The 27481-nt window shown below is 48.3% G+C and overlaps 1 protein-coding gene across 5 annotated transcripts in view; it reads left to right on the forward strand.

Moving 5' to 3' along the window:
* LOC140117272 (beta-arrestin-1) overlaps positions 1 to 27481 on the forward strand; it is a 171274-nt gene that overhangs the window by 118426 nt on the left and 25367 nt on the right. For 3 of the 5 annotated variants that reach the window (XM_072133802.1, XM_072133799.1, XM_072133800.1), the window contains exons 3-14: positions 4069 to 4129; positions 5411 to 5455; positions 6547 to 6743; positions 7814 to 7873; positions 8255 to 8322; positions 14426 to 14561; positions 17178 to 17262; positions 17359 to 17431; positions 18197 to 18337; positions 18689 to 18772; positions 20275 to 20298; positions 22407 to 22477. In XM_072133802.1, the coding sequence (XP_071989903.1) occupies positions 4069 to 4129; positions 5411 to 5455; positions 6547 to 6743; positions 7814 to 7873; positions 8255 to 8322; positions 14426 to 14561; positions 17178 to 17262; positions 17359 to 17431; positions 18197 to 18337; positions 18689 to 18772; positions 20275 to 20298; positions 22407 to 22477 (1045 nt within the window). The remainder of the gene's footprint in view (positions 1 to 4068; positions 4130 to 5410; positions 5456 to 6546; positions 6744 to 7813; positions 7874 to 8254; positions 8323 to 14425; positions 14562 to 17177; positions 17263 to 17358; positions 17432 to 18196; positions 18338 to 18688; positions 18773 to 20274; positions 20299 to 22406; positions 22478 to 27481) is intronic. The other 2 variants (XM_072133803.1, XM_072133801.1) reach the window with 1 other exon arrangement.

The following is a 27481-nucleotide window of genomic DNA, read 5'->3' on the forward strand; positions in this document are numbered from 1 at the left end:
TCCAGTGGTTTATTGTTTCAGTCCCTGGTGTCCTAGTGGTTTATTGTCTCAGCCCCTGGTGTCCAGTGGTTTAGTGTCCCGGTCCCTGGTGTCCAGTGGTTTATTGTCCCGGTCCCTGGTGTCCTAGTGGTTTAGTGTCCCAGTCCCTTGTGTCCTAGTGGTTTAGTGTCCCGGTCCCTGGTGTCCTAGTAGTTTAGTGTCCCGGTCCCTGGTGTCCAGTGGTTTATTGTCTCAGCCCCTGGTGTCCAGTGGTTTATTGTCCCAGTCCCTGGTGTCCGGTGGTTTAGTGTCCCGGTCCCTGGTGTCCTAGTGGTTTATTGTCTCAGCCCCTGGTGTCCAGTGGTTTATTGTCTCAGCCCCTGGTGTCCAGTGGTTTATTGTCCCGGTCCCTGGTGTCCAGTGGTTTAGTGTCCCGGTCCCTTGTGTCCGGTGGTTTAGTGTCCCGGTCCCTTGTGTCCTAGTGGTTTAGTGTCCCGGTCCCTGGTGTCCTAGTAGTTTAGTGTCCCGGTCCCTGGTGTCCAGTGGTTTATTGTCTCAGCCCCTGGTGTCCCAGTTCCTGTTGTCCTATTGGTTTAGTGTCCTGCTCCATGGTGTCCAGAGGTTTAGTGTCCAGGTCCTTGGTATCCTGGTGTCCTAGTGGTTTAGTGTCCCAATCACTTGTGTCCAGAGGTTTAGTGTCCAGGTCCTTGGTATCCTGGTGTCCTAGTGGTTTAGTGTCCCAATCACTTGTGTCCAGTGGTTTAGCAATTACTGGTGTGATGGAAGGGGGTGAGGGGGAGACTTAGTGGCCGGGGGCATAGTCATGTGATAGAGGGGCAGCACAGGGGGACATCTGACATGGCAGGGGCAGGTTAGAGGTTGTCTATGGAGGGAGACAGTACAGATATAAGGGGGTGCAGGAGGGAGGGTGGTAGACACTAGGTGGCAGGAGGGATATATAGGGGAAAGATGGCAGCAGCTCATATTCTGTGACCTCCCCCCTACAATCCCTACAATCACTGACCACATGGGAGAAGCTTCTCCTGTATCTCTAGGCAGTTGGAGGAATTGTACAGTCTTCCCTCCTCTTCCTCTCCGTCCTTTCCTCCATGTTGTCGGCGCTCTAGTCCTGGCACAGGAGCGACGCTGCCCCCTGCTGGACACAATAATAATAGACGGGAAATAATAACGATGCGGCTTCTTCTCCGGAGCCTCCAGGGAGCAAAATGTAACCCCCGACCTGCTGTGCCCCTTCTCATAGGTCCGAACCTGCAGCTCTGGTGCAGCTCCCTACCACCCCTCCTCAGCTCCGAACCTGCAGCTCTGGTGCAGATCCCTACCACCCCTCCTCAGCTCCAAACCTGCAGCTCTGGTGCAGCTCCCTCCACCCCTCCTCAGGTCCGAACCTGCAGCTCTGGTGCAGCTCCCTACCACCCCTCCTCAGCTCCGAACCTGCAGCTCTGGTGCAGCTCCCTACCACCCCTCCTCAGCTCCAAACCTGCAGCTCTGGTGCAGCTCCCTACCACCCCTCCTCAGCTCCGAACCTGCAGCTCTAGTGCAGCTCCCTACCACCCCTCCTCAGCTCCAAACCTGCAGCTCTGGTGCAGCTCCCTACCACCCCTCCTCAGCTCCGAACCTGCAGCTCTGGTACAGCTCCTACCACCCCTCCTCAGGTCCGAACCTGCAGCTCTGGTACAGCTCCTACCACCCCTCCTCAGGTCCGAACCTGCAGCTCTAGAGCAGCTCCCTACCACCCCTCCTCAGCTCCGAACCTGCAGCTCTGGTGCAGCTCCCTACCACCCCTCCTCAGCTCCGAACCTGCAGCTCTGGTACAGCTCCTACCACCCCTCCTCAGGTCCGAACCTGCAGCTCTAGAGCAGCTCCCTACCACCCCTCCTCAGCTCCGAACCTGCAGCTCTGGTGCAGCTCCCTACCACCCCTCCTCAGCTCCGAACCTGCAGCTCTGGTGCAGCTCCCTACCACCCCTCCTCAGGTCCGAACCTGCAGCTCTGGTACAGCTCCTACCACCCCTCCTCAGGTCCGAACCTGCAGCTCTAGAGCAGCTCCCTACCACCCCTCCTCAGCTCCGAACCTGCAGCTCTGGTGCAGCTCCCTACCACCCCTCCTCAGCTCCGAACCTGCAGCTCTGGTGCAGCTCCCTACCACCCCTCCTCAGCTCCGAACCTGCAGCTCTGGTGCAGCTCCCTACCACCCCTCCTCAGCTCCGAACCTGCAGCTCTGGTGCAGCTCCCTACCACCCCTCCTCAGGTCCGAACCTGCAGCTCTGGTGCAGCTCCCTACCACCCCTCCTCAGCTCCGAACCTGCAGCTGTAGTGCAGCTCCCTACCACCCCTCCTCAGGTCCGAACCTGCAGCTCTAGTGCAGCTCCCTACCACCCCTCCTCAGCTCCGAACCTGCAGCTCTAGTGCAGCTCCCTACCACCCCTCCTCAGCTCCGAACCTGCAGCTCTGGTGCAGCTCCCTACCACCCCTCCTCAGGTCCGAACCTGCAGCTCTGGTGCAGCTCCCTACCCCAACTCCTCAGCTCCGAACCTGCAGCTCTGGTGCAGCTCCCTACCACCCCTCCTCAGCTCCGAACCTGCAGCTCTAGTGCAGCTCCCTACCACCCCTCCTCAGCTCCGAACCTGCAGCTCTGGTGCAGCTCCCTACCACCCCTCCTCAGCTCCGAACCTTCAGCTCTGGTGCAGCTCCCTACCACCCCTCCTCAGCTCCGAACCTTCAGCTCTGGTGCAGCTCCCTACCACCCCTCCTCAGCTCCGAACCTTCAGCTCTAGTGCAGCTCCCTACCACCCCTCCTCAGTTCCGAACCTTCAGCTCTGGTGCAGCTCCCTACCACCCCTCCTCAGCTCCGAACCTGCAGCTCTAGAGCAGCTCCCTACCACCCCTCCTCAGCTCCGAACCTGCAGCTCTGGTGCAGCTCCCTACCACCCCTCCTCAGGTCCAAACCTGCAGCTCTGGTGCAGTTCCCTCCACCCCTCCTCAGCTCCGAACCTGCAGCTCTGGTGCAGCTCCCTACCACCCCTCCTCAGCTCCGAACCTGCAGCTCTGGTACAGCTCCCTCCACCCCTCCTCAGGTCTGAACCTGCAGCTCTGGTGCAGCTCCCTACCAGCCCTCCTCAGGTCCGAACCTGCAGCTCTGGTACAGCTCCTACCACCCCTCCTCAGCTCCGAACCTGCAGCTCTAGTGCAGCTCCCTACCCCAACTCCTCAGCTCCGAACCTGCAGCTCTAGTGCAGCTCCCTACCACCCCTCCTCAGCTCCGAACCTGCAGCTCTAGTGCAGCTCCCTACCACCCCTCCTCAGCTCCGAACCTGCAGCTCTGGTGCAGCTCCCTACCACCCCTCCTCAGCTCCGAACCTGCAGCTCTGGTGCAGCTCCCTACCACCCCTCCTCAGCTCCGAACCTGCAGCTCTGGTGCAGCTCCCTCCACCCCTCCTCAGCTCCGAACCTGCAGCTCTGGTGCAGCTCCCTACCCCAACTCCTCAGCTCCGAACCTGCAGCTCTGGTACAGCTCCCTCCACCCCTCCTCAGCTCCGAACCTGCAGCTCTGGTGCAGCTCCCTCCACCCCTCCTCAGCTCCGAACCTGCAGCTCTGGTGCAGCTCCCTACCCCAACTCCTCAGGTCCGAACCTGCAGCTCTGGTGCAGCTCCCTACCCCAACTCCTCAAGTCCGAACCTGCAGCTCTGGTGCAGCTCCCTACCCCAACTCCTCAGGTCCGAACCTGCAGCTCTAGTGCAGCTCCCTACCACCCCTCCTCAGCTCCGAACCTGCAGCTCTGGTGCAGCTCCCTACCCCAACTCCTCAAGTCCGAACCTGCAGCTCTGGTGCAGCTCCCTACCCCAACTCCTCAGGTCCGAACCTGCAGCTCTAGTGCAGCTCCCTACCACCCCTCCTCAGCTCCGAACCTGCAGCTCTGGTGCAGCTCCCTCCACCCCTCCTCAGCTCCGAACCTGCAGCTCTAGTGCAGCTCCCTACCACCCCTCCTCAGGTCCGGCCCCCCAGCAGTGTAGACCCCAGAGCCTTCCTCCCAGGTGATTATGTGTAACGTTGTGTTCTCTCCCGCCACAGCTCACCGTGTACCTGGGGAAGAGGGACTTCGTGGATCACATCGATGTGGTGGACCCTGTGGGTGAGTGCGGGAAGCCCCCGATATCTCCTTATTATCCATCACTACTGTTATATTTCCTCATCTGTAGAGGTTAAAATTCTTCCTTCTACATCCACCACTAGGGGGAGCTCTGAGCCCCAATGACCAGTCAGTAATAGATCTCCAGGACTTCATCCTCTTATATCTCCATCTCCATCAGTGACTATCCCCTCCTAGTACTCGGCCTTAAAGGGGCATTGTGATTATTAATTATAAGACTGGGATATAATATGGAGATCCGGAAGGTCACAGGTCATAATATACTATCTATTGCTCTCTGTTATCAGCCATTTCATCCTGGGGAGAGGAGACTGTACAGGGGGGATACAATCTATTACTCTCTGTTATCAGCCATTACATCCCGGGGAGAGGAGACTGTACAGGGGGGATACAATCTATTACTCTCTGTTATCAGCCATTTCATCCTGGGGAGAGGAGACTGTACAGGGGGATACAATCTATTACTCTCTGTTATCAGCCATTACATCCTGGGGAGAGGAGACTGTACAGGGGGGTACAATCTATTACTCTCTGTTATCAGCCATTTCATCCTGGGGAGAGGTGACTGTACAGGGGGATACAATCTATTACTCTCTGTTATCAGCCATTTCATCCTGGGGAGAGGTGACTGTACAGGGGGGATACAATCTATTACTCTCTGTTATCAGCCATTACATCCTGGGGAGAGGAGACTGTACAGGGGGGATACAATCTATTACTCTCTGTTATCAGCCATTTCATCCTGGGGAGAGGTGACTGTACAGGGGGGATACAATCTATTACTCTCTGTTATCAGCCATTACACCCTGGGGAGAGGAGACTGTACAGGGGGGGGGATACAATCTATTACTCTCTGTTATCAGCCATTCCATCCTGGGGAGAGGAGACTGTACAGGGGGTACAATCTATTACTCTCTGTTATCAGCCATTCCATCCTGGGGAGAGGAGACTGTACAGGGGGGGATACAATCTATTACTCTCTGTTATCAGCCATTACATCCTGGGGAGAGGAGACTGTACAGGGGGGGATACAATCTATTACTCTCTGTTATCAGCCATTACATCCTGGGGAGAGGAGACTGTACAGGGGGATACAATCTATTACTCTCTGTTATCAGCCATTCCATCCTGAGGAGAGGTGACTGTACAGTGGATACAATCTATTACTCTCTGTTATCAGCTTGTTATGTGACGATATTGCACAGTATATCTATGTCTGATGCATATTATGTATATATTTGTATATATTTCTGTATTCTGCAGATGGCGTCGTCCTTGTGGATCCGGAATATCTGAAGGAGAGGAAAGGTAACGTGTTTGATCTCATCCTGTTGGTTGTCAGCTGTAAATTGTATGAGATCCATAGATCTGGTGATAAGGAAGTGGGCGGAGCTTCTTATATATATACCTGGTACATAAGATTTCGGTGTGATGTTCCTCAGGGGCGGGGCCAGATGCAGGGAAGAGGTGAATGAGGCCGGATAACTATGAGAACGGGAGGTTATTCTAATATCCAGGAGACAGTCAGTAAGAGGAGGGGGCGGAGCATTATATAATTATTATGGGGCGTGGAGTCTCCATGTGAGATGTAGCAGGGGCGGGTGTGCGCTGGGGTCTCCATGTGAGATGTAGCAGAGGCGGGTGTGCGCTGGGGTCTCCATGTGAGATGTAGCAGGGGCGGGCGTGTGCTGGGGTCTCCATGTGAGATGTAGCAGAGGCGGGCGTGCGCTGGGGTCTCCATGTGAGATGTAGCAGAGGCGGGTGTGCGCTGGGGTCTCCATGTGAGATGTAGCAGAGGCGGGCCTGCGCTGGGGTCTCCATGTGAGATGTAGCAGAGGCGGGCGTGCGCTGGGGTCTCCATGTGAGATGTAGCAGAGGCGGGCGTGCGCTGGGGTCTCCATGTGAGATGTAGCAGAGGCGGGCGTGGAGTCTCCATGTGAGATGTAGCAGAGGCGGGCGTGCGCTGGGGTCTCCATGTGAGATGTAGCAGAGGCGGGCCTGCGCTGGGGTCTCCATGTGAGATGTAGCAGAGGCGGGCCTGCGCTGGGGTCTCCATGTGAGATGTAGCAGAGGCGGGCGTGTGCTGGGGTCTCCATGTGAGATGTAGCAGAGGCGGGCGTGTGCTGGGGTCTCCATGTGAGATGTAGCAGAGGCGGGCGTGTGCTGGGGTCTCCATGTGAGATGTAGCAGAGGCGGGTGTGCGCTGGGGTCTCCATGTGAGATGTAGCAGAGGCGGGCGTGTGCTGGGGTCTCCATGTGAGATGTAGCAGAGGCGGGCGTGTGCTGGGGTCTCCATGTGAGATGTAGCAGAGGCGGGTGTGCGCTGGGGTCTCCATGTGAGATGTAGCAGAGGCGGGCGTGCGCTGTAGTGACCGCTCGGTCTCTTCTCTTTCCTCCAGTGTTTGTGACGCTGACTTGCGCTTTCCGATACGGCCGCGAGGACCTGGACGTTCTGGGCCTGACGTTCCGGAAGGATCTCTTTGTCGCCAACATTCAGGCCTTCCCACCCGTCCCCGAGGAGAAGAAGCCGCTGACCCGACTGCAGGAACGCTTGATTAAGAAGCTGGGCGAGCACGCCTACCCCTTCACCTTCGAGGTAGGACCCTCATGTCCCCTTCTCCAAAAATGTCAAAAAGTCACTTGAGACCTTTACTCTAGTCACAGCAAGAGCTTCTTTCCCAATATTCCAGGATCAATTTTGCTTTGAGTTCACAACTTGCAGCATCTCCTTCTGGTTCAGTCTCTTTATACAGACACTTTGTTATACTCTAGACACAGCAACAAGAGCTGCATGTACAATCCTGCAGCGTCAATCTCAGCTCTGAGTTCACAATTTATAGCATCTCCTGCTTACAGATGCTGTTTTATACTCCAGTCCCAGCGAGAGCTGCATTCACATCTTCTTGCATCTGCTGCTGGTTCAATCTCTGTATTATACTCTAGTTACTACAAGAGCTACATTTACAATTCTGCCAGGTCAATCTTAGTTCTGACTTCACATCTTCTTGTTGCTCCTACTGGTTCAGTGTCTGCATACAAACACTGCATTATACTCTGGTCACAGCAAGAGCTGCATTTACAATACTGTATCTTAGCTCTGGCTACACTTCCTCCTTTATCTCCTGCTGGGTCAGTGTCTGCGTACAGGCAGAGCTGCATTTCCAATACTACAGCATCAATCATAGCTCTGACTTCACAGCCTATAGCATCTCCTGCTGGATGAATATCAGCTTACAAGTAGTGAATTATACTCCAGTCACAACAAGAGCTGTATTCACTGCAGCATCACTCCTAGCTCTGACTTCACATGTCCCTGCATCTCCTGCTGGTTCAGTGTCTGTATTCAGACACTGTGTTATACTCTAGTTTCTGTAAGAGCTACATTTACAATTCTCCAGGGTCAATCTTAGCTCTGCCTTCACAAGTTACAGCGCCTCCTGCTGGATCAATCTCTGTTTGCAGATACTGTATTATACTCTAGTCACAGCAAGAGCTGCGTTTACAATACTGAAGCGTCAATCTTAGCTCTGACTTTACACCTTACTGCATCTCCTGCTGGTTCATTGTCTGTACACCGACCATCCTGCTGCATCCTGGGAGATCCTCACATATGACCGTCCTACGTGTAATGTGCAGAGAAAATGATGAATATTTCTTGTCTTCCAGATTCCACCAAATCTCCCATGTTCTGTCACTCTGCAGCCCGGCCCTGAAGACACAGGAAAGGTTTGTGGGTGCAGCTGGGGGGGGGGGGGGGGTGGAGATGGTGGGGGGGACATGTAGATGGAGGTGGGAGATGTGATAGGGGCCCAGACTCTGCCTTAATAAGGTCCGGATGACCCACGAAGTTGTAGGGTCCCAGGATCTTCTCCCCTGTGGCACATAGAGGATGGATGTAGTAATGTGGGTGGGAGGAAGGTGCTGGAGATGATGGGAATGGAGAGGCTAGTATCAGAGGAGGGTGGTGATAATATAAGTGGAGGGTCTGGAGAAGGTTCTATCACCCTGGACCCAGACTCCTCCCATCACTGGACACATGATGGCGGCATGTATGAGATATGTACCGTATATGTGTGGTGACCACCCAGTGTCCCCTCCATCACCCAGGCCTGCGGGGTGGACTACGAGGTGAAGGCCTTCTGTGCCGAGACCCTGGAGGAGAAGATCCATAAGAGGTGATGCAGAAAATCCAATCTCCTATCTAATATCTATCTATCTCATATCTATCTCCTATCTATCTATCTATCTCATATCTATCTATATATTGTAGGGGTTCAGCTCAAACGTGGGGGCCGGCAATGACAAAGCTCTCATGGACAGCAGGATTAAAGTTGAAACTGTGCATTTATTCCAGCAAAAACAGCAGTAACCAACAAAACATCAAACAAAATCCTTGCCTGTCCGGCCCTCACTAAACACTGGAGGCTTCTCCCTGCCAGCATGTAACATACGTTCAGTAACCCCGCGTCACTCACGTGTGGCTCTCACACAGTCCGGCCTCTGTGTCTCCAGGTAGAGAGCTGCTGCTGGCTGCTCCACACCCTCCTTTAAGGGATTGCACACCTGGTGCATTGTTAGACCCATTGTAATGTGGATCCTTTGGTCTGGAGCGGTGATCACACTTCTGTCTCCACTCCAGCAATTAGGGTCCTGTACCAGGTCTTCCCAGAGACCAACACATGGAGAACAGCTTCCAGTGTGACCCAATGCACATTGTGGTCGCTGTAATACACATAACCACTCATTTTCTCTCCAATTCAATAGTGACTTTGTCACATATCCCCCCACCTTTGATCACAACCGTAGGTGGGATTACCTGACTACAACCTCCAGGGTCAAATTTTCCAAATTTTAAATGGACATCTTTCTTTTGTAACATGCTCACCCCCTTGTAATAAGGTTTCTTGCGTGGGATATCGTCCATGTATAATGTTACCTGGATAACGCAGTTCTCAGCCGCCACTTCTTGCACACACAGGTATTTTATGGGCAAACAGTTTTTAGAATCAGTCACACCACACTTCAAGCTTCCAAAAGCAACCTTGGACACGTCATCTTGCAATATGGACTGTGCAGTTGGTGCCACATTAAACGCACAGGATACATGCACACACTCCATATGTTCCTCATGGATCTTACATTCATGGCCTGAGGACAATACAATCAACCCAACATCTTCCGAAGTATTTGTTTCAAACTGCAAGCAAGTGTTCTGATCATCACTCACACTCATCAGTTGTGTATGAGAACAGCCGGTGTCCATGGCAGACATACATGCATCACCACTATCCTCTGTACTGTAATCCTTACCATTCCCAGCATTTATAGACAACTGAAAATCAGGATAAGTTATTGTAGTAGACACCACATTCACAGGAATGTCACCACTTTCATACGCTACACTTCCCTTCACATTGGAAACCAAGGAAACTGCCTCTGTTTTATCACCTGAATGTTCCATCGGGTCAGCAAAGATCACTTTCCCATTACACTTCTCAGGCACACTCAGTTTGTGTTTCTCACTCAAGGTAGAGGTCCTTTCTACACAGCTGTCAGGACCCTCATCCTGCTCTGCAGCATAACTCACAGAACCAGGGCTGAAATCCATATCCATGGCTCCCTTCATCCCTTTGACATGATCAAGCGCTACACAGCAGTCACTATCTCTTTCATTATAACTGCCTGCAGAGGGCACAATTTCTAGGGGTGAAATCTTGTCCTCTTGCACACTATTTCTATCACAATCGCGCCTGCCTGTGTCATACTCCATAACATCAGTAATAATTACTTCTAGGGAAGTTATTCCATATTTATCTGGATTAGTACTGAGCGTTTCAGCACTGACAGGTGCCATAGCCACCACAAGTGCACCCACCTCACTGACAGGTGCCATATCCACCACAAGTGCACCCACCTCACTGACAGGTGCCATAGCCACCACAAGTGCACCCACCTCACTGACAGGTGCCATATCCACCACAAGTGCACCCACCTCACTGACAGGTGCCATAGCCACCACAAGTGCACCCACCTCACTGACAGGTGCCATATCCACCACAAGTGCACCCACCTCACTGACAGGTGCCATAGCCACCACAAGTGCACCCACCTCACTGACAGGTGCCATAGCCACCACAAGTGCACCCACCTCACTGACAGGTGCCATATCCACCACAAGTGCACCCACCTCACTGACAGGTGCCATAGCCACCACAAGTGCACCCACCTCACTGACAGGTGCCATATCCACCACAAGTGCACCCACCTCACTGACAGGTGCCATAGCCACCACAAGTGCACTCACCTCACTGACAGGTGCCATATCCACCACAAGTGCTCCCACCTCACTGACAGGTGCCATATCCACCACAAGTGCACTCACCTCACTGACAGGTGCCATATCCACCACAAGTGCTCCCACCTCACTGACAGGTGCCATATCCACCACAAGTGCTCCCACCTCACTGACAGGTGCCATATCCACCACAAGTGCTCCCACCTCACTGACAGGTGCCATAGCCACCACAAGTGCACCCACCTCACTGACAGGTGCCATATCCACCACAAGTGCACCCACCTCACTGACAGGTGCCATAGCCACCACAAGTGCACCCACCTCACTGACAGGTGCCATATCCACCACAAGTGCTCCCACCTCACTGACAGGTGCCATATCCACCACAAGTGCACTCACCTCACTGACAGGTGCCATATCCACCACAAGTGCACTCACCTCACTGACAGGTGCCATATCCACCACAAGTGCTCCCACCTCACTGACAGGTGCCATATCCACCACAAGTGCTCCCACCTCACTGACAGGTGCCATATCCACCACAAGTGCACCCACCTCACTGACAGGTGCCATATCCACCACAAGTGCACCCACCTCACTGACAGGTGCCATATCCACCACAAGTGCTCCCACCTCACTGACAGGTGCCATATCCACCACAAGTGCACCCACCTCACTGACAGGTGCCATATCCACCACAAGTGCACTCACCTCACTGACAGGTGCCGTATCCACCACAAGTGCTCCCACCTCACTGACAGGTGCCATATCCACCACAAGTGCTCCCACCTCACTGACAGGTGCCATATCCACCACAAGTGCTCCCACCTCACTGACAGGTGCCATATCCACCACAAGTGCACCCACCTCACTGACAGGTGCCATATCCACCACAAGTGCACCCACCTCACTGACAGGTGCCATATCCACCACAAGTGCACCCACCTCACTGACAGGTGCCATATCCACCACAAGTGCACCCACCTCACTGACAGGTGCCATATCCACCACAAGTGCACCCACCTCACTGACAGGTGCCATATCCACCACAAGTGCACCCACCTCACTGACAGGTGCCATATCCACCACAAGTGCACCCACCTCACTGACAGGTGCCATATCCACCACAAGTGCACCCACCTCACTGACAGGTGCCATATCCACCACAAGTGCACCCACCTCACTGACAGGTGCCATATCCACCACAAGTGCACCCACCTCACTGACAGGTGCCATATCCACCACAAGTGCTCCCACCTCACTGACAGGTGCCATATCCACCACAAGTGCTCCCACCTCACTGACAGGTGCCATATCCACCACAAGTGCACCCACCTCACTGACAGGTGCCATATCCACCACAAGTGCTCCCACCTCACTGACTCTTCCAACTGGAAACGCACCTGCATCACTTATGGCTTCATTCACACCAGGGCGCTCCTCTGAATGCAATGACAGATCTCTGCTGCTTGATTTACTCAGTTCAGTCAAACCTGAGGAGTCCACAGCACAATCAGTCATCTCCACACAGCACTCAGCGTCCCCTCCATCACCTGCACACGTGATATGTGAGAGGAGTGTTACATGGTCAGTACAAATCTCCCCACCATTATGTACCTCCCTGTCTTGTGTAGTCACATTGGAAAGCACATTTACCACTACATTTTCTTCCCCCACAGAAATGTCCATCTTATCTTTGTTCCCTGTCAGTGTAGGAAAGAATTGGTCGCTATTAGCAAACACATTATTAGGGCTTAATACTGGCATAGACATAACATTTTCTGTGTTAGCATTGGTAACAACATTGACATCATGTAATGGTACATTTTCCTCACACAGGGAATTTTCACTATTACCAGCCACAACTTCTGGGGGTGCCCTTGAGCACTTAGACGCCTCTGTTTCCACAAACTCTGGAGCACCTACCACCAAGTCTACAGACTCTGCACTGTGAGGCTGCAGGTGTACACCAGAGGCACACGGGGTGACATTATCACATAGCATGTCATTACACACATTATTATCATCAGGTAAAGGTTCTATGGATGTATGTTCTTTCTGAGAGATCTCAGCACTTTCTGGGGAATTTGTCTCCTGCGGATAAACATCAGGGTTAGCAAGAACATATTTTTTCCCCCGAATTTCCCCACAGAACTTGAAATCTCGGCCTAGCACAATCTCCACATCAATATCATCAGATTTAATAAGTTCATGTTCCAAACTCAGTCTCAAAGTTTAAAGTCACAGTCTTGCGGGTCTCAAGAACAACATCCAGAAACAGTATTAGTTCTGGCCTGATTTTGGAAATCTTTTGGTCTGGAACCAAACAAACCCCTAATGGGATTCCACCCACAGTACAATCAAATGTCTTTCTTGGAAGTTGCACCTGTTGTGTCATCACAGGTCCAGGAGTTTGGTTCCCTCTGACCACATCATACTTCGGATCAGAACCAGCAGATGGTTTAGCAATTAATGGACAGTCAATGGGAACGTGCCCAAGCCTCTGGCAACACGCACACTTCACCAGCCCTTTAGTTGGTCCATAATTATTTACCTCTGGCTTTCCCAAGCCCACTGTAACATTATTTTTCACAGTGTTCACACTCCTCCCAGGTCCCTTAAAGCCCCGAACAGTCTTACCAGGAACTCCTGGATATTTCACTTTACCAGGGGTTTGGCATCGGTGCTGGGTTGTATGTAGCAATTCCTCTGTTGCAGAAAATCGATCCCATGTGTCCATGCGTTTTTGAGGTTGGTTGCTTGTAGCAACAGTATTGCTCCTCTTATATGGCACCTCCAACAAAACACTGGGCCTCTTAGCAACAGGACATCCTTTCATGCAGTGATCCACCTGCAGACATCCCCAACATGGCTCCTGTTGGTTGCCCATAGCAACAGTACTCTTACTCCTTGCATCTGGACCTTCAGACGTCAGACGCCATTTTTATTGAAGCCGGTCTAGCTGCCAGTAAAGCAATTTCTGCTCTCAGACGTGCACTCAAGCTTTCCATGCTTTGCTGCCGTTGTACTTCTTGTTGGGCTTGTAGCACATCAGCCATAACTTGCTCATGTCTCAGGTTAGACTGTCTCAGCTGCTCCATCAGCTCCTCCATTGTCTTGTCTGGACCCTGCAGCACCGCAGCTGCTTTCACACAGGACATAGACTTCTGGCCCTTTAAATTTTCAAAGTTAAAGTTCATCCACAGCTTTTGTCCTGCAGTTGCCGCTAGCAACCTGCCCATTGCATCCTCCACCAATTGTAGGGGTTCAGCTCAAACGTGGGGGCCAGCAATGACAAAGCTCTCATGGACAGCATGATTAAAGTTGAAACTGTACATTTATTCCAGCAAAAACAGCAGTAACAAACAAAACATCAAACAAAAATCCTTGCCTGTCCGGCCCTCACTAAACACTGGAGGCTTCTCCCTGCCAGCATGTAACATACGTTCAGTAACCCCGCGTCACTCACGTGTGGCTCTCACACAGTCCGGCCTCTGTGTCTCCAGGTAGAGAGCCACTTCTGGCTGCTCCACCCCCTTCTTTAAGGGATTGCACACCTGGTGCATTGTTAGACCCATTGTAATGTGGAAGCTTTGGTCTGGAGCGGTGATCACACTTCTGTCTCCACTCCAGCAATTAGAGTCCTGTACCAGGTCTTCCCAGAGACCAACACATGGAACAGCTTCCAGTGTGACCCAATGCACATTGTGGTCGCTGTAATACACATGAACACTCATTTTCTCTCCAATTCAATAGTGACTTTGTCACAATATCTATCTCATCTCATATCTATCTCCTATCTATCTATCTATCTATCTCATATCTATCTATCTATCTATCTCATATCTATCTATCTATCTATCTATCTATCTATCTATCTCATATCTATCTATCTATCTATCTATCTATCTATCTATCTATCTATCTCCTATCTATCTATCTCATCTACATGTATCTGATATAAATGATTCTTCCTTTCTCAGGAATTCTGTGCGTCTGGTTATCCGGAAGGTCCAGTATGCTCCGGAGAGGCCGGGCCCGCAGCCCATGGCGGAGACCACCCGCCAGTTCCTGATGTCTGATAAGCCCCTGCACCTGGAGGCTTCGCTGGATAAAGAGGTGATTGTGGGACAGAAACATCTGTTTTTAATACAAAAAATTATTAAAATATCTGTAAAGATTTCATCACATCATTGCCAGCAGTTCTCTGCTCAGTTTCCTGGATTTTTGTAGTTTAACTAAATTTTATACCAACTCTCATACTTTACATCCAAAACTGCAACACACACAGCTGAAGGTTTGTTACAATGTGATTTTAGGGGTAGATAAACCCCTGTAAAGTAAATGCAGCACAAATCTCTCTCCTGTCCTGAATATTAGTTACAATGTATCAGCGCAGGTGGCATCTGTCTAGGCTGGATGCAAAAGTAACAAACTCTCAGCTGTGAGAAGGATTTAGCACTGAGACGAGCAGGAATCTCTCCGTGTAATCGTGAATATGGAGAACTGATTATATAACTGAGATAAACTGTGACCACTGCTCAGCCGCCTGCTGCTATTGACACGAACGCTCAGCCGTGGTAAAGACAAGTCTCTGGTTGGCTGAACTCTTTCGCCATCTAGAGGCCACACTGAGAACTGCAGATAATACTGACAGTGGATGTATTATTATAATACTATAGTTACATTGTTATAATAAGATAATAATGTTACCATGGAGTTATCATAATACCATCTATACATTGTTATTAGATCACTATGGTTACATAATTATACTTAGAATACTATAGATACATTGTTATTAGATTACTATGGTTACATACTTATAAGAATACTATAGATAATAGTTCAGGGAATAGAACTGGTTCTGATAAATGTGGGTCATTGTTAAAAGGATACCATAGCTTTATTGTTATGATACTATAGGTACATGGTTATTACATTACTATAGGTACATGGTTATTACATTACTATAGGTACATAGTTATTAGATTACTATAGGCACATGGTTATTACATTACTATAGGTACATGGTTATTACATTACTATAGGTACATGGTTATTACATTACTATAGGCACATGGTTATTACATTACTATAGGTACATGGTTATTACATTACTATAGGTACAGTTATTAGATTACTATAGGTACAGGGTTATTACATTACTATAGGTACATGGTTATTACATTACTATAGGTACAGTTATTAGATTACTATAGGTACAGGGTTATTACATTACTATAGGTACATGGTTATTACATTACTATAGGTACAGTTATTACATTACTATAGGTACAGGGTTATTACATTACTATAGGTACATGGTTATTACATTACTATAGGTACATGGTTATTACATTACTATAGGTACAGTTATTAGATTACTATAGGTACAGGGTTATTACATTACTATAGGTACATGGTTATTACATTACTATAGGTACATGGTTATTAGATTACTATAGGTACATAGTTATTACATTACTATAGGCACATGGTTATTAGATTACTATAGGTACATGGTTATTAGATTACTATAGGTACATAGTTATTACATTACTATAGGCACATGGTTATTAGATTACTATAGGTACATGGTTATTAGATTACTATAGGCACATGGTTATTACATTACTATAGGTACATGGTTATTAGATTACTATAGGTACATGGTTATTACATTACTATAGGTACATGGTTATTAGATTACTATAGGTACATGGTTATTAGATTACTATAGGTACATGGTTATTACATTACTATAGGCACATGGTTATTAGATTACTATAGGTACATAGTTATTACATTACTATAGGCACATGGTTATTAGATTACTATAGGTACATGGTTATTACATTACTATAGGTACATGGTTATTACATTACTATAGGTACATGGTTATTACATTACTATAGGTACATGGTTATTAGATTACTATAGGTACATGGTTATTACATTACTATAGGTACATGGTTATTAGATTACTATAGGTACATAGTTATTACATTACTATAGGTACATGGTTATTAGATTACTATAGGTACATGGTTATTACATTACTATAGGTACATAGTTATTAGATTACTATAGGTACATGGTTATTACATTACTATAGGTACATGGTTATTACATTACTATAGGCACATGGTTATTACATTACTATAGGTACATGGTTATTAGATTACTATAGGCACATGGTTATTAGATTACTATAGGTACATGGTTATTACATTACTATAGGTACATGGTTATTACATTACTATAGGTACATGGTTATTACATTACTATAGGTACATGGTTATTAGATTACTATAGGTACATGGTTATTAGATTACTATAGGCACATGGTTATTACATTACTATAGGCACATGGTTATTACATTACTATAGGTACAGGGTTATTAGATTACTATAGGTACATGGTTATTAGATTACTATAGGTACATGGTTATTAGATTACTATAGGTACAGTTATTAGATTACTATAGGTACATAGTTATTACATTACTATAGGTACAGGGTTATTACATTACTATAGGTACATAGTTATTAGATTACTATAGGTACAGTTATTAGATTACTATAGGTACAGGGTTATTAGATTACTATAGGTACATGGTTATTAGATTACTATAGGTACATGGTTATTAGATTACTATAGGTACAGTTATTAGAATATTATAGGTACATGGTTATTACATTGTATTAGTTATATTTTTACTTTTGCTGTAGATTTATTACCACGGAGAACCCATCAACGTTAACGTCCACGTCACCAACAACACCAACAAGACGGTGAAGAAGATCAAGATCTCAGGTGCCTCCTCGTAGTCTGGCGTCCTGCCCTGTGTTGTGCCCTCTGAGGGGCGGCCGCTCTTATAAATGCCATCTTGATGCTTGTATTTCGTCACAGTGCGTCAGTACGCCGACATCTGCCTCTTCAACACGGCCCAGTACAAGTGCCCGGTAGCGGTGGAGGAAGCCGAGTGAGTACATGTCCTTCTATCCATCCATCGCTTGACAATCCTCACATCTTACTGCCTTTCCATCGCTGCACTCGCAATAATCCTTCTACATTATGTTTTATACTCCAGTCACATCCAGAGCTGCAGATACATTTGTGTCATAGAGCAGTGCAATAAAGAAACTTAAAGGAACCAGTCAGCAGGTGTGACCCTACAGACTGCGGCCAATGTTGTGTATCGTCCATGGAGTGATGTGTAATCAGTTCTTTGTGTATGTTGTTAGTAGCAGCAGGACTGTGATATATTTATATTCCAAGAATATGTTTGGGGGGTCCTCACACTGCTGTGCTCTTTGCTCTCTGCAGCTAGTGTTAGGTATTTCCCTGTAGAGATGTGTAATTAGATCTTTGTGTATGTTGTTAGTAGCAGCAGGACTGTGATATATTTACATTACAGGATTGTGTTTGGGGGGGGGGGGGTCCTCACACTGCTGTGCTCTGTGCTCTCTGCAGCCAGTGTTAGGTATTTCCCTGGAGAGATGCGTAATTAGATCTTTGTGTATGTCATTAGTAGCAGCAGGACTGTGAAATATGGCATGTCAAAACACTGTTGTGCTCTGTTCTCTCTGCAGCTTTCCAGCTGTTTACTATAGGTACAATGCATCAGTTGGTACAAATATTAATGCAGCTTTGGATGTGACTAGAGTATACATCTAAGAATAATTCTCAACACATTTAACCTCTCACAGGAAGTTCTAACCTTCTCCTCGCCTGTGTCTCTTTCCAGCAATGACGTGGTAGCGCCCAGCTCCACCTTCTGTAAGGTCTACACGTTGACTCCCTTCTTGGCCAACAACCGGGAGAAGCGTGGCCTGGCGCTGGACGGGAAACTGAAGCATGAAGACACCAACCTGGCATCTAGCACCCTGTGAGGAGACCCCTGATCCCCTCCCCCGCACATTAATAGTGACATCTTTGAGGACCACTTTCATGGCCCTGACATTGAAGGCACCCAAAGAATGCAGTACCCACCTAGCTTGGTTTAGACACAGCATTTCTCCTCACCTGTGGTCCATTTCTGGCTTGGAGCACCAGACATGATAGCATCATGACATCTGCTTGTTCGGAGCCAACTCTACAAGCCTTGAGATGTCTCCAGGTTTCTTCAGATCTTCTGGGTTGCAGTCATGGTCCCAGGAGGATTGCTATGGCATCAGTAGGACTTGTCTTGAGTTGGTTGATGATGATGACTATTGACCACTAGTTTTCCCATCTCCAGGTTGAGAGATGGAGCCAACAAGGAGATCCTCGGGATAATCGTCTCCTATAAGGTGAAGGTGAAGCTGGTCGTGTCTCGAGGAGGGTAAGTCTTCAGCTTTCTCTTATCTTCTTGGAAGACAATGTTCTTCTGATGCTACCACCACTTTTATCTCTGGAGAAGACCATTGTTCTTCTCACGGTGGTCACAGCAAACAACCCTGTGACCGGTTATTACAATATTGGACACATTTTGAAATACATTTATATGGATGCTTAGTGTCTGATGGTGGCTTGACGTGAGGTGGGATCTATTGGGTGGGGCTCCTTATGGGTGGGGCTTATCAGATGTTTCCCCTGATCGGTAGGATCTATGGAGTGGGATTTATTGGAGTCTTTTGCCACTAGAGGGGTTTATCACAACTTTATTCCTTATTGGAAGGGTTTATTGGGCATCACTAACTATTGGGTGAGAGGACTTGTCATGGGTGGGGTTTCCTGATAGGGTGGTTTTAGAGGGTAGGGCGGGATTCATTGGTGATATTTTTCATGGGTAAGGCTCATCTGGAAGGCAGGATTTATGGGTAATTGGGTGAGATCACCTGCGGTTCATCCGTAAGTAAGATGTATAGGGTATGGCTCCTCATAGGTTGGGATTCATTAGCATAGTTATTCAGGGGTGGAGTTTTTACATCTTCTTGTTGGTTGAGGTTATTAGGTGTAGGCAGTCATCAGGCAGGATTTTTCGGGAATGGCTTTTCTTGGACGGGTTTTTTTGCACCTTATTTCTTATTGGTAGAGTTTATTGGGTGTGGCTAGCCATTGGGTGGTATTTTTTGGGAATGACTTTTCATGGGTGGGTTTTTCACCCCTTACTTCTAATTGGTAGAACTTATTGGGTGTGTCTAGCCAGAAGGTGAGAATGTTTGGGAATGACTTTTCATGGGTGGGGTTTTTCACACTTCACTCCTTATTGGTAGAGTTTTTTGGGTGTGGCTAACTATTAAGTGGAATTTTTTGGGAATGGCTTTTCATGGATGGGTTTTTTTTTTCACACCTTACTTCTTATTGGCAGAGTTACTTACTGACTGAGACCTCCCAGGGGTGGCTTGTCATGGGTTATGGTTTGTGAGGTTTTGCTCCTCAGGGGTGGGGTTTACTCTGCATTGCCCATCATAGGGTGGAGTTTTTCAGGCTATACACTATTCTCTGTATATAGTCTGCACTATAGTGTATACAGGTTGTCAGGCAGCTGTATACTTGACAAGACTGATGCATTGTGGTCCTCCATCTCTTACTGCCTTATCCACATCAGATGAATTAATATTTTTAGTGCACCTATGAATACAGCTTTGGGTGTGACTGGAGTATTAGAGTTGATATTAGTAAATTATTAAATATATATAATTAACCTGTTAAATGATAATCAAGGAGGATATTTGATGTACAAGGTAAATGAGAATGCAGGTGCCCCCCCCCCACCCCCATCCTCTTCTTTCCTTGGTCCGGACTCTTAAAGGGGTTGTGTTACCAGGCTCTGATGACTTATTGTTGTGGGATTGGGTGACTGCGCTGACTAATTCTCTAATCTACTTTGAACAATGGCAGCCTTCTGGGAGACCTTGCGTCAAGGTAATTGCTGAAACCTCTGCAAGTCACGACTCTGCACCAAATCCCGCTGCATCTGTCTTGTATCACCGAGTCCGTACTCATCGCCCACATCCTACATCACTGTGCCCAGCGGGCGGCTGCATGAACCATCTATGTGTCCCATTGTGTCATTGGTCCATGGAGTTATGTCCACTGATTACTGGGGGCGGGGGTCGTTTCTTAAAGGGGCAGTACTGATGAAAGACAATCCCAGCCCATGCACTGCCCATCTCTTATACGTATCAGGATTACGTCATCTGCTGCATCCACATTGCATCCAAAGTTGCTGCTATTGTTGTCAGTAGGGGGCAGTAGCGGGACACGACTGATTTGTTTCACTCAGGGTCTGTTGGGAATATGCTCCACCTCTGTGACTCCTGACTCTATGGAAAAACGGGGCACCAATAGTCAAGAAGCCGGGAAGACCTGTATAGGTGGCCTCGCATGTGTTTGGCTTAGTAAAGATGAGGGCCCCCAAAAAGCCTTAATCCATGTTCAGTGCCCCCCAGTCCTTGCATGAAGTTTTTCATATATTACATGCTTGCATTTGGTTCCTTTTGCCTGGCATGATAATCTGATTTACAGGACGACCCAAGATGGATCTGTGTCCTAATCCGTGATAATCTGTAATAATCTATGAGAAAACTGTGATAATCTGTAATAATCTATGAGAAATCTGTGATCATCTATAGTAATCTGTTAGTCTGGAGTAAACAAAGTGTCACATGCCATCAGATATATGCAGATTTCTGCAAATCCTGCCCAGAAGTGAGTAATCCCAAGGGGTTTAGGGGAAAGTGTTCCTCGGGGGCTGGACTTAGATGTCCTGATATATCAATGAGCTATGTATTGCATGCCTCATATTCTTCTTTTGGGATCTACGCTAATCATTTAGTTATCACATATTTACAAGGAAAACAACACTGTCCTCAAGTTACTGTTAAAGCTGCATTCACAGTTTGGCTGGTGGCTGCTGACAGTTCAAGGCTTCATGATCTGCTATATTAAAGGGAATCTCTACTTTACTGCATAGTGACCACTACATCTCCCACAATGCACCGCAGATAATCTCTGAGAACCAAAAAGGGAGCTGTTGATGCAGCTCTTCATGTGATTGGAGTATACAGTAAATCACCTCCGGAGCTGCACTCATAATTCTGCATTAGGCATTGTGCTGACGGACATACATGCTCATAACTCCTCTGATAACACTTAGCCGCTGTGAACTGTTGATGGATCTCCATGTGACTGGAGTTTACAGTAAATCACCTCCGGAGCTGCACTCACCATTCTGTAATGAGCTGCGTTTTGGGCTGATGGATTTAGATTCCCTTTACTTCCTCCTTAATAGTCTTCTTAAGAGAACACATCCTGAGTGCTTAATGGAAACCATGAAAATTGTGAATGCTGCTTTGGATGTAACTAGAGTACAAAACATTTCATCTTAACCCTTTATAGACTTTAGCTTTAAACAATAACTAGCCATACATTTAATTGAAACCTGTCCCTGAATTCATGTTGACCCGACATGTATCTTGTTTTTTTTTTTTTTGGAGGGGGGTTCAGAGTTTACACTGGGCGCTATCAGGTCTGACTCCCAGCCTCCCCATTTTGGTGCATGCGCATTTACATACACATTGCATGTCCCGTTTTTCACTTGTCTCCATTAATGTATCTCACTTACCCCGCCCCCGAAGAACCAATCTGATTGTATCATTTGTCTTATTTATTTATTACTTTGCAATTAGTAGATTTTATTAATATTTAATTGAGGAAATTCTGAATATTGCATCAAAAATGAAAAATTTATATAAAATTGTTTAAAAATTCATTATCCAGCCGAATGTTTTCATCAGAGTCATCCAGGATACTTTACTGTGTGAATACTTCTGAAGGGCATGGACTCTCTCCCTTTAAGATTGAAGCCCACTGTGATAAGGCTGGAAAGTTGGACCCTTAAGTGGCTGAGCATGGCCAGCCGTGGTTCTGCAATGGTTAATACCTAGTCAGTCAAAAACAACAAAAAATATATTAAAAAAATTAACGAAAATTAACTGACACTGATCCATAATTTCTCTCCCCTGCTGCAGTGACGTTGCGGTAGAATTGCCTTTCACATTGATGCATCCGAAACCCAAGGAGGAGCCTCTACACAGAGAAGGTGAGGAGAGGCTGTTAGGACCTAACAACTTGATACCTAGTGCAACCATATGAGTAAAAAGGGCCCTGTGGCCCACAGGGAGGCACCAGGAATGGCTATCACTTCCTTTATTTTCCTATAAGCTTAATATCCCTACTCAGGGGTGGGAATAGCCATTTTGGATCCCCAGAGGTCCAGAAAGGTTCCAATATAAGTCATTTCCTAATTCAGATCCTTGTGGGTGGCACATGATGCAGTTAAGATGATGCATGTGTATAAGACTCCGCCCCTGAGGAGCCTTCATTGCTGAAAAACAGTCATTATTTCTTTTTATTAGAGTGTATATTTTACCTCTTCTACGGCTTCAGTATCAGTAAATGGTTACTTGGCATTCACCCTTTTACCCTGCATATCAGATTCTGGATTTCATAAAGGGAAAACCCCCAGGTCCCTTGGTCTGCTCTTCATTCAGTGGTAGCTGACCAGAGCAGGTCAAGGAAATTTTCAGTAGAGCCAAAGAGTAAAGATCCAGGTACTGGTCATAGTAAGAGGCACATGTACTAAGTCAGGTATCAAGGTACTGGTCATAAAAATGGCACAGGTATTAGCTCAGGTATCCAGGGACTGGTCAGAACAGGGGGCACAGGTACTAGGTCAGATGTCCAGGCACTGGTCAGAACAGGTGGCACAGGCACTAGGTCAGGTAAACAGGCATTGGTTAGAACAGGTGGCACAAATACTAGGTCAGGTATCAATGCACTAATCACAACAGGTGGCACAGGTATTATGTCAGGTATCCATGTACTGATCAGCTTAGTGGCCCAGGTACTAGGTCAGGTATCCAGGCGCTGATCACAACAGGTGGCGCAGGTACTAGGTCAGGTATCTAGGTACTGTTCACGACAGTTGGCACAGGCACTGGGTCAGGTATTCAGGTTAGGGTCATACAGATGACATAGGTAATAGGTCAGATATCCAAGCACTGGTCACACCAGGTGGCACAGGTACTATGTCAGATATCCAGGCACTGGTCATACAGGTGGCACAGGTAGTAGAGGTACTAGGTCAGATATCCAGGCAGTGGTCACAAAGGTGGCACAGGTATTATGTCAAGTATCAAGGTACTGGTCATACTAGAGGTACAGGTCAGGTATCCAGGCACTGATCATACAGGTGGTACTGGTCACAACAGATGGCACAGGTATTATGTCAGGTATCCAGGTACTGGTCAGAACAGGTGGCACAGGTTCTAGGTCAGGTATCCAGGTAGTGGTCAGAACAGGTGGCACAAGTACTAGGTCAGGTATCCATGCACTGCTTATACAGGTGGCACATGTACTAGGTCAGGTATCCAGGCACTGGTCATACAGGTGGCACATGTACTAGGTCAGGTATCCATGTGCTGCTGGTCAGACAGGTGGCACAGGTACTAGATCAGGTATCCAGGCCCTGGTCATACAGGTGGCACAGATACTAGGTCAGGTATCCAGGCACTGGTCATACAGGTGGCACAGATACTAGGTCAGGTATCCAGGCACTGGTCATACAGGTGGCACAGATACTAGATCAGGTATCCAGGCCCTGGTCATACAGGTGGCACAGATACTAGGTCAGGTATCCAGGCACTGGTCATACAGATGGCACAGGTACTAGGTCAGGTATCCAGGCACTGGTCATACAGGTGGCACAGGTATTAGGTCAGGTATCCAGGCGCTGGTCATACAGGTGGCACAGGTATTAGGTCAGGTATCCATGCACTGGTCATACAGGTGGCACAGATACTAGGTCAGGTATCCAGGCCCTGGTCATACAGGTGGCACAGATACTAGGTCAGGTATCCAGGCCCTGGTCATACAGGTGGCACAGATACTAGGTCAGGTATCCAGGCCCTGGTCATACAGGTGGCACAGATACTAGGTCAGGTATCCAGGCCCTGGTCATACAGGTGGCACAGATACTAGGTCAGGTATCCAGGCACTGGTCATACAGGTGGCACAGGTATTAGGTCAGGTATCCAGGCACTGGTCATACAGGTGGCACAGATACTAGGTCAGGTATCCAGGCACTGGTCATACAGATGGCACAGGTATTAGGTCAGGTATCCAGGCACTGGTCAGAACAGATGGCACAGGTATTAGGTCAGGTATCCAGGCACTGGTCATACAGGTGGCACAGATACTAGATCAGGTATCCAGGCACTGGTCAGAACAGATGGCACAGGTATTAGGTCAGGTATCCACGCACTGGTCAGAACAGATGGCACAGGTATTAGGTCAGGTATCCACGGACTGGTCATATAGATGGCACAGGTATTAGGTCAGGTATCCAGGCACTGGTCATACAGGTGGCACATGTACTAGGTCAGGTATCCAGGCACTGGTCATACAGGTGGCACATGTACTAGGTCAGGTATCCAGGCACTGGTCATACAGATGGCACAGATACTAGGTCAGGTATCCAGGCACTGGTCATATAGATGGCACAGGTATTAGGTCAGGTATCCAGGCACTGGTCATACAGATGGCACATGTACTAGTTCAGGTATCCAGGCACTGGTCATACAGATGGCACAGATACTAGGTCAGGTATCCAGGCACTGGTCATACAGATGGCACATGTACTAGGTCAGGTATCCAGGCACTGGTCATACAGATGGCACAGGTATTAGGTCAGGTATCCAGGCACTGGTCATACAGATGGCACAGGTATTAGGTCAGGTATCCAGGCACTGGTCATACAGATGGCACAGGTATTAGGTCAGGTATCCAGGCACTGGTCATACAGATGGCACATGTATTAGGTCAGGTATCCAGGCACTGGTCATACAGATGACACAGGTATTAGGTCAGGTATCCAGGCACTGGTCATACAGATGGCACATGTATTAGGTCAGGTATCCAGGCACTGGTCATACAGATGGCACAGGTACTAGGTCAGGTATCCAGGCACTGGTCATACAGATGGCACAGATACTAGGTCAGGTATCCAGGCACTGGTCATACAGATGGCACAGGTATTAGGTCAGGTATCTAGGCACTGGTCATACAGGTGGCACAGGTACTAGGTCAGGTATCCAGGCACTGGTCATACAGGTGGCACAGATACTAGGTCAGGTATCCAGGCACTGGTCATACAGATGGCACAGGTATTAGGTCAGGTATCCAGGCACTGGTCATACAGGTGGCACATGTATTAGGTCAGGTATCCAGGCACTGGTCATACAGGTGGCACAGGTATTAGGTCAGGTATCCAGGCACTGGTCATACAGATGGCACATGTACTAGGTCAGGTATCCAGGCACTGGTCATACAGGTGGCACAGGTATTAGGTCAGGTATCCAGGCACTGGTCATTCAGATGGCACAGGTATTAGGTCAGGTATCCAGGCACTGGTCATACAGATGGCACAGATACTAGGTCAGGTATCCAGGCACTGGTCATACAGATGGCACAGATACTAGGTCAGGTATCCAGGCACTGGTCATACAGATGGCACATGTACTAGGTCAGGTATCCAGGCACTGGTCATACAGATGGCACAGATACTAGGTCAGGTATCCAGGCACTGGTCATACAGATGGCACATGTACTAGGGCAGGTATCCAGGCACTGGTCATACAGGTGGCACAGATACTAGGTCAGGTATCCAGGCACTGGTCATACAGATGGCACAGGTATTAGGTCAGGTATCCAGGCACTGGTCATACAGATGGCACAGATACTAGGTCAGGTATCCAGGCACTGGTCATACAGATGGCACATGTACTAGGTCAGGTATCCAGGCACTGGTCATACAGATGGCACAGGTACTAGGTCAGGTATCCAGGCACTGGTCATACAGGTGGCACAGGTATTAGGTCAGGTATCCAGGCACTGGTCATACAGATGGCACATGTACTAGGTCAGGTATCCAGGCACTGGTCATACAGATGGCACATGTATTAGGTCAGGTATCCAGGCACTGGTCATACAGGTGGCACAGGTATTAGGTCAGGTATCCAGGCACTGGTCATACAGGTGGCACATGTACTAGGTCAGGTATCCAGGCACTGGTCATACAGGTGGCACATGTACTAGGTCAGGTATCCAGGCACTGGTCATACAGATGGCACAGATACTAGGTCAGGTATCCAGGCACTGGTCATACAGATGGCACAGGTATTAGGTCAGGTATCCAGGCACTGGTCATACAGGTGGCACATGTACTAGGTCAGGTATCCAGGCACTGGTCATACAGGTGGCACAGGTATTAGGTCAGGTATCCAGGCACTGGTCATACAGATGGCACAGATACTAGGTCAGGTATCCAGGCACTGGTCATACAGGTGGCACAGGTACTAGGTCAGGTATCCAGACACTGGTCATACAGGTGGCACATGTACTAGGTCAGGTATCCAGGCACTGGTCATACAGATGGCACAGATACTAGGTCAGGTATCCAGGCACTGGTCATACAGATGGCACATGTACTAGGTCAGGTATCCAGGCACTGGTCATACAGATGGCACATGTACTAGGTCAGGTATCCAGGCACTGGTCATACAGGTGGCACATGTACTAGGTCAGGTATCCAGGCACTGGTCATACAGATGGCACATGTACTAGGTCAGGTATCCAGGCACTGGTCATACAGATGGCACAGGTATTAGGTCAGGTATCCAGGCACTGGTCATACAGATGGCACAGGTATTAGGTCAGGTATCCAGGCACTGGTCATACAGATGGCACATGTATTAGGTCAGGTATCCAGGCACTGGTCATACAGATGGCACATGTACTAGGTCAGGTATCCAGGCACTGGTCATACAGATGGCACATGTATTAGGTCAGGTATCCAGGCACTGGTCATACAGATGGCACATGTATTAGGTCAGGTATCCAGGCACTGGTCATACAGATGGCACAGGTACTAGGTCAGGTATCCAGGCACTGGTCATACAGATGGCACAGATACTAGGTCAGGTATCCAGGCACTGGTCATACAGATGGCACAGGTATTAGGTCAGGTATCTAGGCACTGGTCATA

Source organism: Engystomops pustulosus, chromosome 2, assembly GCF_040894005.1.
Source record: "Engystomops pustulosus chromosome 2, aEngPut4.maternal, whole genome shotgun sequence".
Classification (NCBI taxonomy): domain Eukaryota; kingdom Metazoa; phylum Chordata; class Amphibia; order Anura; family Leptodactylidae; genus Engystomops; species Engystomops pustulosus.